Source organism: Denticeps clupeoides, chromosome 11, assembly GCF_900700375.1.
Source record: "Denticeps clupeoides chromosome 11, fDenClu1.1, whole genome shotgun sequence".
Taxonomy (NCBI): domain Eukaryota; kingdom Metazoa; phylum Chordata; class Actinopteri; order Clupeiformes; family Denticipitidae; genus Denticeps; species Denticeps clupeoides.
In genome coordinates, this window is record NC_041717.1 from 2,578,507 (window position 1) to 2,592,856 (window position 14,350).

The window sequence follows — 14,350 nt, forward strand, 5'->3', positions numbered from 1 at the left end:
CGGTGGAATGATTTACGAGTGTCGCCTGAATGAGATGCCTGTGTGTTAATTTGTCGATTCTACTACCTTTGTAGATGTGCATTCTTGGGGTTACTTTCAAATTAACTCAGAAAATGTGGATGCCAGCGTTTAGGAAAAAGAAGGCCAGTTTTTAATACACCAAGTCTACCGTTTAGTTTTTGTCTAGAGCTGCATACGTTGCTGGGAAACTAACGTCTCTCCCCTCTGTCCCCAGATCACGAACCGCTACATCTACGACACAGTGCTGCTGCTGGCCAACACCTTCCACAGGAAGCTGGAGGACAGGAAGTGGCACAGCATGGCCAGCCTCACCTGCATCCGCAAGAACTCCAAACCCTGGCAGGGCGGACGCTCCATGCTGGACACCATCAAAAAGGTGCGCGTGTTATTGGATGTGCCTGTGTGTATGTGTGTTCCTCTTCGAGAGCACAGAGTGGGATGAGATGAGGTGGAAGGCCAGGCTACTGTCATGCCTGCCGCTGCTGGTGTTGAAGTGTCTGCTTTCCTGTCCCTACTGCACTGCAGAGTGAGAGAGAGAGAGAGAAAAAAAAGATAGATACTGTATATAGATGTATTGTCACAATCTGGACATATCCTGGATCTCCGGACCAGGTTTTTTCATGTTTGCCTTGTCTTGTGTTTCCAGATTGGCCCTGATTTTTTCCATCTGTTATGATTCCATATAAATGTACCCTAGCTGTGTCCCATCCTTGTTTTGTCATTTGTCTTTTACCATATTCTGTGTGTAGATGTCCATGTGTCCTGTTTTTAATAAACCCCCCTTGTGTGTGAGTCAAGCGATTGTTTCCTTCCTTCCCTGCATTGTGTTCCTGACATATAGATAGATAGATAGATAGATAGATAGATAGATAGATAGATAGATAGATAGATAGATAGATAGATAGATAGATAGATAGATAGATAGATAGATAGATAGATAGATAGATAGATAGATAGATAGATAGATAGATAGATAGATAGATACATAGATCTAGACAGAGGCGCCATCTTTTGGGATCTCAATCCGGGAAGTGCTAATTACCCTCATAGATCATATTAATGTGCCACTCTGACCTGTTATTTTACTGTACGAAAGCCAATGCAATAATGGGTTATGTTTTATTCCCTGGAGGGTCCTCGCCTGGAACACTGGTCTGTGTTTAATTAAAGGAAAGTTCGTGTTTATTGGCTATTCAGTACAGAGTGTGTTGGAGGAAAAAACCATCAGCTTTTATAATGGCCTGTCAAATTAATTCTGTCAGCGCTGTTCTGGTGCGGTATATTCACAACAATTATCTTTTTGTTAATTGCACCTGCTGTATGGGCTTCAGTCTGGAGGTGACACTGGGTGTGCAGGGGGAATCTTTTGTACAAATTACTGCTGTTGTTGGTGTTGTAATGGAAATGGTCCACTGCGACAAACAGCTTGATTAATGTGGGGCCTTCCCTGGCCAAAAATGTCAGGTACATACAATGGTTATTTTCACGAATGCACATGTTGTGCACTATTTTCAAAGGCGGCCTCAGGATTTGCATAAATAAGTAGATAAAACAGGAAGGAAACACAATATTTAAAGATGTTTGCGCATATTGTCATCATCAGTCACCTCCCATTTTAAAGATCCTGTTATGGGTGACAGAAATAATTTCACACACCAGTTTCTCTTCTTCAAAATACAGATAACTACAAAGTGGTTATATGATATATTTGGTAATTGAAGAGTATTCAGGTGTGTCTTAATAAAGCCTGCATTCAGTTAAGTAGATACATAAATAATATAAGTATAAAAAAGATGAATGTCTCTAAACCCCAGTTGACAGTTTATCTCTTTTCGCATTCTACCTATAGACTATGAATTTGATTGACTTTCATTTCTGCACTCACAGCACTATGCTCAGCCCTGCCTTTTTGTGCAAATATGCACTAGTGCTTAGCACTAGCAATCCTTTACATGCGCAACAAAAATAGGGCCCAATGTGATGATGTGAAGCACAGATGTCTCGTGTCACGATGCTTGGTGGATGCATCATTCAAAAATATGCTGTCCACAAAGTCCAGTCCTTCATAGGCTGAATCCTGCAAAGGTGCCTAGATGTAATGATCCCTGCCAAGCGTTAAAAAAAATAGCATGAAGAGGGTGCGTGTGAAAAATCCGAATCCTCATGGTTTGTTCGCTTGTCTGTGTGCTTCCCTCCTCTTCAGGGGGGTGTGAGCGGCCTCACCAGCCTGCTGGAGTTTAATGACAATGGAACCAATCCCAACATCCATTTCGAGATCCTGGGGACCAACTACGGGGAGGACCGCGGGCGTGGCGTGAGCAGGGTGAGTTCCTCACGTGGGGCGTCGGCTCCCTGGGCTCATTGCAGTGATTTCACGCCATTACTTTTTTGTTGGTTTTTCCCCACTAGAAATCATTTGCTCATCCGACTCCTTTAGGTGTGAGTGGTAATTACAATTTAAACAGCAAACCGGTTTTAATTGATAATCAAAGCTACCTAATGGGCTCCATCAGGCTCCATCAGCCTCCCTCAGCGACACGCCGTGCTACAACAAATATTGTGTTTTTTTCTTGTCATTGCTTATTTGTCTCATTTCGTTTGAGTTGCAACCATGTTTCAGGAACGACACCAGAGGACATGGTCCCTGAGCGCCTCTCTGTAATGACTCCATTCTTACTGCTCATTTTCTCTTAATTACTCCATTCCTATTGAAACAGGTTCACGCTGGTTGAGATACGGATCTCCGCCTGTCTCAGCCTCACAGATGGCAGATGCGTTAGTGTAGCATTCCACGCTGCATACCATAAACTCACTCCGTTCTGACCACTTACATGTTGGTCATCCTTCCTGTTCAGAAGCGGGAGGTGCCGTTGGACAGACTGCAAATGGAGTGGCCCATGGGGATGTTTTGATTGGTGGTGCATGGGAGATGAGAGCCATCAGTAGCCGACTGTTCTTCTGAATTTCATTCAATGCGGGCACACCTTAATGATACCACCGATTCGTATCCAGGGGGAACATGCCACAGATTACAAATTAAATTGTCGGATCTCATTAAAGCTAATGGTCTTGGACACAAACAGAACACACTACGCTTCCACAGATGAAATGAATCTTTAAGTGTGAAGTAATTACATTCATTTACTGGATTACAGGATTCCTTAACTAGCCCAGACGATTGGTACAGAAGCACTTTCATGATTGGTACAGTGCTGTATTGCTGTACGGCACACAAACAGTGCATATTCCCTTTATTTAATATAAGTGGTGATGCCAACATACTCACATACTTTTCCAAGTTAATTGCAAGCATTAACATGATAGTGACAGCACTAATAAAAGCATAAAATTGATGTAATGCTAATTCAATAGTCATCCTACATACACACAGAAGTGACAAAGGTGGGATGGAGGATTTAGTATCACTGAGTGGAACTGTGGAATTTCATTTATATGTTATCCTTTATCCTCATTTAATCTGATTCATTTACTGTTGTCCTTTACTGGTCTTATGTCACTATATTCATCTAACCAGCGTATAATCATATTGAACCGTCTGTCATATTTATTGTGTATGGTCAGTAGGACCGTGTATCATGGTAGAGAGACAGCGCTGAAGGTCTCTTGTAGATACAACTGAACTAGCTGGCAAACACTAACACCTTGAAGAAATGCTGACGTTCCACTCTCCCTCTGTACTAATACTGCCTTCTAATATCTAATATCGCCTGTTTCTCTTCAGACAATCAGACAAAAAACAGACTCTGATCCAATGAGTCAAAGGGATATTTCCTGTTATGGAGAAAATGTAAAAAATATATGAAAATTAACGTGAACAATAATTCAGCTCAATGTCTGTTGTGGATTTTGGAGACATGTGTTTCACAGTGTGTCTCCTCCACAACCATCTTAACACCAAACAAGAGAGAATCATCCAGTAGAGTAACAGCACTAAAGCACTAAAGTTGCTCTCATGTTACCCAGCAGCACCTTACTGCTGTTTTTTGTTTTAATTATAATTATCTGTCCATACATTCATACATACATACATGCTGCTGTGCATGATGGCTAATTCGAGTAGGTCATACAGTATGGATGACAGGTCCCCGTGCTAGTTTGCCAGTGTTGATAGTCATTGACTGTGAGGTGGGATCTCGCATAGCGAATGAGACTCTGGCCTGTTCAGTATGCCAGCCGTGTTTAAGTAAAAAGCAGGTTAATTGCTTTCATGTTATAATTCGTATATCCTTCAAAGAGAGCACGGGCAATCTTTTTTCATGGAAATGTTTCGGTCTCTGAGGCTGCGTGTATTCCCTGCACATCCCGTGGCTCATTGTTCTTTTCGTGTTGACAGAACGGCATGAAAATGCATGATCCATACTAATGACAGCAATTGGATTGTGGGACATTTGGAATTGGCAATTAATGAGAAGTAAACAGAATGGTGCTGTGTGCTGTCACTCGTGGTCAATTAATGGTTAACAAGTTATCAGGTGGTGGCGAAAAAGTCTTGTTGTGCATTCAATTTTGTCTTTGTATGTAATACAAGAATAAACATGACATGTTGTCCCCCTGTCCCCACTTGAAAAAAAAATACAAAATTGGAGATTTAATTAAAACAACCCACAACCTTTCTTTTGGCTATTGAGGTTCGTTTTAGGCCATAGGGTCATGTTCATGTTTAGTAAAATCTGGTAAATTACATACTTATATTGCTTATATATTGCTAGACCCTCAAAAAGTATGTGTGTAAATGCATGTATGAGTGTACAGTGCATCCGGAAAGTATTCACAGAGTGTCACTTTTTCCACATTTTGTTATGTTACAGCCTTATTCCAAAATGGATTAAAGGAATTGTTTCCCCCAGAATTCTACACACAACACCCCCAAAATGACAAAGTGAGAAAAGTTTATTAAAAATGATAAAGAGAGAAAGCACATAAGTACTCACCGGCTGTAACAAAGTGTGGAAAAAGTGATGTATACGTGAATATGTGTGTGTGTGTGTGTGTGTGTGTGTGTGTGGTTGCCTGTGTGTTCGCATCCATGGTGTGTGCATCGTGATCAACTGACAGTTAATCATCTTCGACTGCAGCCCCCCGAAGCCATCACATCCTCTGCGGCAGCAGCCAGCCTCCACCGCCCCTCACACGCTCCGTTATTGTCTTTTATAATTCTTAATCTGCTTTGGTGGAGCTTTTAAACGGCTTTGTTCTGAAATTATGCCCTGGCACAGGCGGGCTGTTAGAGTAATTGACACAAAGGTGACCTCAAAGCAGTAAGCGGCACTCAGAGCGGCAGCCCCGTCTCTTTTTGATGGGAGACGCACCACCCGCACTGGGAGGCACTCAGCTCTTTCCCTCCCTCTTTCTCTCCCCTTCTTCTCTTTTGCATAATTTGCACACCAGGAAGGAAGATGACGAAAAAAAAATAAAAAAGCGAATGAGACACTCTCCTGTTTCTGTATTGATAATAACAGGCAGAAGCAATCTGTCATAATTATTATTACCTCCATGCGAGAATTATTTTTCCAGGCCATTAATTCCTCGGGATACATGCTGCCGGCCACGCTATACGTTCACGTGTAAAAGCCTGGCCGTGCTCGGTAGGGGAGGGAGCTCTCTGCGCCTGATTGGCCACCGCGGGGTTTTAATAAATCCTGCTAGAATCAAATGAATTTGTGTTTTTTGGTACGGTAATCTGGAAAACGTATTAGCCCGTGACGCTTTGCTCACTAATTAGGTTTGGTGAAATAGAATTTACGGGGATCGGCACCTCGGGTTGCCACCGGAGACGGTGCATGATCGGTAGGGAAGACCGGGAGGGTGCCATCTTCATCTGGGTCCAATATGCAGGGCTGAATTATATTTTTAGCAGACATGCAAATATAACAAATCTTTCCATTGGTGGGTTGGTGTTGTCCAGATGTAAAGAAGGTTGTAAAGGTCGTACGTTTTACATATGCGAGAGCTGCACAGTTGGGAAAGGACATCCCCAAGGGTGACGGCGCCCATTTCCCCCAATTTTCCATCCCATTAGGTAAATTTTTTTTTATGGAAGACGTCTCTGCCTGTGGGGAAGGAGGGGTGGGGAGTTGGAAAGACTCATCGATTTGTCCTGCTTCAGAGCAGCTCATTCCATGTCTCTGTAGACGAATCCCTGCAGATCAGGCATGCGTCCCCGATACCTTCAGGGTCGAGGTTTTCTCGTACATTTCCTCAGTGTCATTATAAATGTTAAAAGAGTGGATGTGGGCACGCTGATATAAAGTGCGAATTTGAATGTACCCTTTTGTTCGGTCGCCTGGACATTTCTGGATTTCTTCCTGCCTGCCAACCTTTTTGTCCTTTCTATAAAGATCGGTGGTTATCCCCGTTGCCTAGTCCGCTGCAAAATTCACTCTTTCACTTTTATCTGCTGCGTACCATATGCCGGAGTGTGTGACTCATAAATGCGACCCTTAACCATCCAGCATTTTGCTCCTATGAAGGTACCTTACCAGATAATAGGTTTTCTACAATAAAAATGACAAAGACAACGAGATTTCTTCGTTTGCTGCAGTTTCGGATCCAGGCAGATTAAAGGGTAAGCTATTAAACTTGTTAATGGATCTACTCGCAAAACCTTATCCTCAGCCCATAACACTAATCAGACTTCCTCGCCTTTGTTCCATGTAGTTACTGCATTAATAAAACGAAGTTACAGGTTACTAAAGTGCTGGAGTGTCGCCGGCTGGGCAACGTCGATTGTGCAGTAGAATATCCGGTCACTCTGGCCAGATTTGTCACCGATGTGGTGTAAGGTTATTGTTATTAACAACAACAAAATTTGCAAAGCCAGCTAGATCATGATGGATGGTCTGCTGGTACGTTGCGGTTAATGTCTTGTTTTTGTGAATGGGTTTTGGAATTTATTTGGACATCATGAATTTATTTTTGTTACATAACGCTGAATTAATTAACAAACTATTTATATATGTATTTATGCTTATGTTTATAACATCCAAAACTGAACTCTAATTTGGTAGGATAGGATGTGTGTGTACCGCGTTGTTGAGGTAATTACTGCTGCCGTACCCGAGTTATTGTAGCTTCAGTCTGATGTTAGTCATGAACTGGAGATAAAGATATGCTCACGTGACCAAAACATCCTACATTTATCTCAACCTTCATGTAGGTAACAAACCTTCATGATTTTGTATTTCTTTGTATCGTTGTATCATTTATCAAGAGAAAGAGAAAGTGAAGTGATTGTGATGCACTGCAGCACAGCACACGATGCACACAGCAAAATGTGTCCACTGCTTTTAACCCATTGTGCTTGGTGACCAGCCTCGATGCTGCTGCAGCTATTCGCAAGATGTTAACTTGAGGCAGTGAGGTTCACTTTTCACTTACTTTACTTAATTACATTCTATAGCGCGGTGCAATATCATTCTGCTTCGGTTTTATTTTTCCGATAATCAAATAAGCTGAATTGAACATTTAATACAAAACAAATAACTTCTGCTATTTTTTTTTTTGAGAATCTGCTTCCAGTGACCCAGTAAGATACAATTTAACACATTACTGTGTTACATTTTTTACGAACATATTAGACAGAAACTCCATTCCTAGACATAAAGCCCTGTTTCCATAGCAGCTGTTCACCAAATATTTGAAAGGATAGACCTCAGCTGACTAAAATATGCACTAAATCACTCAAGCAGCTTCACAAAGCATCGAAGGTTAATTTTCATCATTAATGGTCTTTATCTTGTTTATTGATATGTCCTAACACAATGATATAACCTCACCAGAATCAATACAATATGCATACAATGAACATCTAATTTACTGTAGGCTAAATAATATACTGTAATATACAGACTAGAAGTATGAACTGTACAACATGTACAGTAATGAATTGTATTGTATGGAAGGATTTTGTAGATGTATGATGGTGTATTTTTTCCAACCTTGAAATAATGAATGATTAAATGGAAAAGAATTGAATGCTTATTATCTTAGAAGTGCATGTTGTGACCCCGACAGAAGGAAGTCTTCACACAGTCAGCAGCCCTCTCAGCTGAGACCGTGGCAAATCTCCTCTTTGACAACTCCAGAATGTCAGCTAATGTCACATTTATTTACATTTATTTCCAAGACATAAATTTCCATATATATTGCACATGGCAAAGTGACAAATATGACTTCCGTTGTGTCTTTTTTGGACAGTTGGACAGAAAGTCGATGTATAGAGGAGGGAGAGGGTGGAGAAGAAAAAAAAATATGGGAGAATGATAGGGAACAAACAAACATCAACCATCTGCTTCTGTACCTGCTTAAACAGCCAAAAAGAAACAGCAGAAAAAAACACAACAAGCAGCATCCGTAAATCATCCATAAAAATCACAGTAAATTATGAATATTAAACATTAAATAACAGCACATAGAACTAATAATACAAGACATGCTCAACTGCTCCAGACTTATGTGCACACCTGTGTGTGTGAATGTGCCCATGTCCACAAGGTTTCTCCATGTACAGACGGAGCCCCCCGGCCTGTAGAGTCGATGTGTAATCTCCCTGCTTGCTAAAGAGGTCCTCAGTTCCACCGGCGCACTGAAGGCCCCCACACCGGGACTGGGCTCCGATGTATACACCAGTCCACAACACATCAATCAGGCCCCAAACCCCCCAGATCCTGCCAGAACCCCGGTCTGGAGGCAGAGCACCCCCAGAGACCCAGGCCCCTAAGCCCACCCCAGATCCATGCCTGAGTGTCACAGGTGCCAGGCCGGCAACCTACGTCCACCGGTACGACCCCCAGGACCCCCCCACATGCCCCAAGCCAATACGCCCCCCACGTCAATGACAGTGACCCCACTATGTGATGGAGTTGATAAAAAAGGAGCCCAGAGAGATTGACCTGATGTGGTGGCAGAAACTGCATCAAGACTAATATAGTCCAGCAAATGATCTCTATACTGGCTGATATTCAAATTTCTCAGATTTCTAAGCAGTGCATAAGGCAGTGAAAATCCATGTGGAGTGTATTAATTTCTATGGTGACACCGTCTAGGACGCCCAACAAGCTGGCTGAAGGGGAGGCTGGAATGTGTTAGTAGACGCAGAATTTTATATTGTATTCATTGCAGATTAGTATTTCTAGTCAATTTTTGAGCTGACTGATCCTCCTCCAATTTAGGAAGGAAGACTGAGTCATCTATTTTGGAAAAGTCCTGGATATTTTAGTCAGTATTTTGGGAGTTTTTAGTTTAAGGAATTCTACCACACTTGGTGGTATTTGTAATTTGACTTGATTAGACTTGAATAACTTGTAGATATTCTAAGTCTATTCCTGTTAATACCATATTTCTTAACTAATATATATGTTTTAAATTTGAGATGTTTATCATATTACTGTTTTGTAGTATATCTGGGTGTACGTTTGCATGGGATAAGGTATACTCTCACCATGCTGTCAGAGATGAGCTGATACTGATGCTTTTAAAGCATCTTTTTCATTTGATAATTGAGCTAAGGATTGGTAGGTCTCTATATAATTGCATAGACACATTTCCGTTGTGTCTAAATGACTGCGATGCATTTCCATCCACGATCTGTTGAAGTTTCCATCAGTTTCTGAAGATTCACTTTATTTTTCCAGCATTTCCAGAAGAGACCTCAATGCAATGTTTGGATAGTGATGGGGGTGGCTGACAGGTCAAATGTGTGCTTTAGTCATTTATTTCTAGCTTTATTTCAGGGTGAAGGGCAGAGTAAAATTGGGCCCTGTGTAAACAGTAAGCAGCTCTCTCCAAGGCAACTGAACTTGGCCTTTTCACTTATTGATAAGAGTTCTAATGACGGCTGCTGTGGATTCCTTTGGGTTTTTTTGTCAGAGAGGAGTGGGCCGTGTCTTCCAGCTCACCAACGCTCACTTGGGGTGGGAGATGGAAGAGGTTTTGAAATGGGCAGAGTAAGGGCAGGCCGTGCTGATGTTAAACAGAAGGAGAAAAATTAGAAATAGTCCACCCTGCAGCAGGAAGGATGACGAACACCCCTGGTGAGGAGGCCAAGTGCTGTATTTCACTTTGACATATGGTGTTGACACTAACATGCTCAGCCTCTTGTGGAGAATGTAAATCGTTCCAAAGACTATTATTAAGCCAGATTTTCATCAGGGGTAGATGTGTTTTATTTTCTTCGTCCTTGAAGATATCTGACATGCCATCGATTCTCCACCAAAAGAATTAATTGCATTAAGAATGGTTTTGGATTTGCTTATTGATTTTTTTCTTTACATGACATATTATTGAATATGCTGGACAATGTGGAATCATGCTCATAAACAGGGGAACCAAGGCCAAGACCACTGCTGAAAGCCCACCATCGCTGGGCATGAATTTTCCCAGACAAAATCCAAAAATTCCTTAATCTATCTATATGAAATACATTCAAAGTGTGTCCTGACCCATTAATAGTTCAAAGAAATTCATCATGAAATCTGAGAAAGTTACAAAATAAAAATAAATAAATAAATAAAATAATAAATAAAAATAATAAAAATAAAATATGCAATTCACAAAGTTTTTGGAATTGCTAAGGTGATCCAACTTAAGAAAATGATGAGGACAGGATTACAGGGTCGGATGAAAGACATTTGCAAGCAGCATTCTTGAGTAAGTTTGGACTAGAGCTGTAAATCTTGTCCAGGTTCGGGCTCAATTTTAGTCAGGTTTTGGTCAGGTCGGTTCAAGCTCATGCCGGTAATCAATCGGTCAGCAAATATGAACTTCCGGTCTATAGTACCTATCCGTCCCATTTGATTTGTTGGTCTTAAAATGGTAAAAGTCTTTCACATGTTTTAAATTTGTTATATTAAAAGTAAATTGTTTAATTAAATGTTCATGTGCAATTCTAGGCCTCCATCGTCAGGTGATACATTTTTATTATCACGAGAAAGATGTGAAAATAGAGAAAAGGATGCTGAGGAGTTGAAATGGAGACAATGTTTTAAACCTGCTAATTTTAAACCCACACATTTCCTTTCCCTCTATGTCTAGTGCTCGTAGTGTGCATGCAAACAAGCTTTTAAATGGCTGTACTTGTTGGGTGGGCTTGGGCTTGGGCTTTTTGGCCCTATTTCAGCTCTAGTTCGGACACCTAGAACGGGCTGCTGTGATACCTGGACTGGTACCATCTATAGTTCTATCAGTTGCTCTATTGTTTTATTGTGGGACAAAAGTAGTAACAGCATTTGTAAGAGTGGGCCCTTACAAATCATTCACTCTAGTGGGTTTACTGGGTAAAGTGTTTTTGGCCACAGCCACCACAGCTCTCCACTGCATCACCTAACAAAACAAGACACAGATTTGCAGTGCCATCAAACCCACACCCGACATACCCCCCAACCCCGTGTCTTCTCCTGCGGGTCCGAGCAGAATTACAGGCTGTAAAGCCCCGGATTACTCAGCTGGACTCTGCAACCTCCATGGATCGGCGCAGCTCATTTCTCCCATGTTCCTCCAGTGAGAGGATTAGAATATCCCGCGTGTTCCCCCTCCCACGGCAACAAAAACATGGCTGAAGCAGGAACAGTTTCTGTCTCTCACCTACTTCATGGGAGTACAAGCTCGACGCGCCTCTCTCTCTCTCTCTCCCTCTTGCGATTATTTATTCATTTACCATCTCTTTTTTTAAAGGTCAAGAGAGGTGTAAATGCGACAAGTGTTTCTGAATAAATAGAACCGGGAGGCTTGCCGGAGGGATGGAGCCCCCCAATGACGTTTTGAGCTTTGAACTTGAGCTTCGATGCTTGAGGAGCATCGTTCCTCCTCGAGACAGACTCGTGTACAGGAAGCCTCGCAGTTCTCTGTGCTCACGGGGGTCCCTGGGGTCAGCCTGCGGAAAACGCGGCTGAACTGCGTCAGCGGCTCGGAACCACCGTGCCGCGCTGGCTTAACATCCTAATATTCTAATTAAACATTCTAATATTCGCCACGTTGCGATGAATTATTCATTTTTTTTTCAGGAGATTTACGAGGCTGTGATATTTTAAACGCTCGACCTGTGTGTAGAACTTTCCCTTAATTAAGAGGCCTCAGGTCTGGGTCGCTGGTCTTCCAGCACTGTGCATGTCCCTGAGTGCGCTGGAGAGCAAGCCACTGTTAAACATGATAAAGGATGGGGCCATGGATGGGGCCTATTCTAAAAATATGCTAAAAGGTATTTGTTAAAAATACACGGTGGCACTTGGCCTCAGGAGGGGAGTTTGAATCCCGGCTTGGACCTTGTGTGTGAGTGAAGTTTGTATGCGTGTTCGTGTGAGTTTCCTCCGGCCGTCCGCTAGGTGGATTGGCAACTCAGGATTGACCGTCGGTGTGACTATTGTGTGTGTGCGCCCTGTGGTGAGCTGGCACCCTGCCCATCTAAGCAGTTAAGGAGCGTGAGTGAGTGAGTGGTTCACCATGGTAAAAACAAAATGGTTTAGAATCGCCATTGTATATCAGCATTCCATCAGAGTCCTTTCATGCTGCCAAAACCTCCAAATATTTATACATTTCTGTCTTTATACATAGCTGGTATTGACAATGCTCATGTTCATCTGTATTTATAGCATTACTGGTTCATAGGCAGGTGTGTTACCCACTAGGCTACTACCACGCATACTACTCCTATGAACCAAAAGACTACAAAGTCACCGCATTATAATGCATATACTGCATTTGTCTGGCCGTGTGAAACAGAACAAAGGGTCGATCTGGTTCTGGAACTGTGGTAAATAGAGGGTGGATGAAGGAGACAAAAGGAACTCCAATCTTCAGGGCTGGAGTGGTGCCCAGCAGGCTCCTCTTTTTACTTTAGTTTACTTTACGTTACTTTATTTAGCAGACGCTTTTATCCAAAGCGACTTACAAGAGGAAGACACCAGCAGTTCTCGTTCGATTTCTATAGAATATTGAGTTTACAAACTAAGAGCCCTGATAAGGCTCAACTTGTCAGTGAAGAGCATGCTCAGAGATTGTTAGGTGCTAGACGGAAAAAAATTATAATGTATATATGCATTTTTGTATTGTTTTGTGCAATGTGTACGCATGTGCGTGTGTAAGTGTTAGATTTGTCTGTAATACTTTTTGAACAAGAGGGTTTTCACCTGCTTCTTAAAAGTGGTGATAGTCTCGGATAGTTGTGTGGAGGAGGGCAGGTTGTTCCACCAGCCAGGGACAACAACGGAGAACAGAGTTGATCAAGGATTTGAACTCAATGCGAGCAGCTACCGAATGCTGTAGAGAGTGAACCTGCAGGATCTGGAGATCGCAGCAACGTGATGATTCAAACTCAGTTTGTCATCTATCCAAACTCCAAGGCTTTTTGCAGATGTCATGGGTGTAACAGTAGCGAGCCAATTTGAATTGAGAGGTTTTGTTGAGGGGAATTGTTGCCCGGAAAGATCAGAATCTTGGTTTTGGATAGGTTGAGTTGGAGGTGTCGCTCAGACATCCATGCCGATATGTCTGAGAGTCAGGCCAAATTTTTTTTTGCTATAGTAGCATCTTCTGGTGGGAATGACAAATAGAGCTGGGTGTCATCAGCATAAGAGTGATAGGAGAAGCCATGTGATTGGATGATGTGACCAAGTGAGCAAGTGTAAATTGAGAATAGAAGGGGGCCAAGGACAGAGCCTTGTGGAATCCCTGTGGTTACCCTAGAGAGGACAGATGTCTCACCTCCCCATGATACCTTGAAAGTCCTGTCGTGAAGATAAGAGGTGAACCAATCCAATATGGACCCTGTTAAGTAGTAGGACCTGCAGGACCAGATATGGAAAGATGTGTCCTACCAAGGATGGATATTTGAGAGACTCCCTGAGGCAGTAGGCTAGGAACCCAGAGTGCTGGTCAAGAGCTGTGGAACTGACAACACAGTTTTTGTAATATCAAATGGCATTTCTTGTAGGTTTGCATTGCCTTTCTCAGATGTGAAAAAAGTATCTACTTTAACTGGTCATTATTGTTCAAGTAATGCATTACATCTAGACGAACTGCACTGCACTGCAAAAAGCATTATTAAAGAAAAATAAAAAGACAATGAAGGAAAGAGGTACAAGAACCAAGCATGTTTTTACTTGATATTCCAGACCTATTTTTATCTAGTCAAGGTCAGTTCAGTTGTTCTTAAAATGAATAACAAGATGTTGAGAGTTTCTGACATTTTTATTCCATAGCATTCTATAACACACACCTTTAAATCAGAAAATACACATCTCATTTTTCTCTCCAGAGATTTGGCTAGTTCCCTGACCTCATCAGCGAGGGGGAAGTGAGGTCATCAGCTCTGCAC

The 14,350-nt window shown here is 42.1% G+C and overlaps 1 protein-coding gene across 6 annotated transcripts in view; it reads left to right on the forward strand.

Moving 5' to 3' along the window:
* Nucleotides 1-14,350, forward strand: part of grid2 (glutamate receptor, ionotropic, delta 2) — a 307,218-nt gene that overhangs the window by 211,796 nt on the left and 81,072 nt on the right. For all 6 annotated transcript variants that reach the window (XR_003751238.1, XR_003751237.1, XR_003751240.1 and 3 more), the window contains exons 7-8: nucleotides 236-397; nucleotides 2,225-2,344. Coding sequence is in view for 2 of the 6 variants with exons in the window: in XM_028996105.1 (XP_028851938.1) it covers nucleotides 236-397; nucleotides 2,225-2,344 (282 nt within the window). In the remaining 4 variants the exon portion in view is untranslated. The remainder of the gene's footprint in view (nucleotides 1-235; nucleotides 398-2,224; nucleotides 2,345-14,350) is intronic.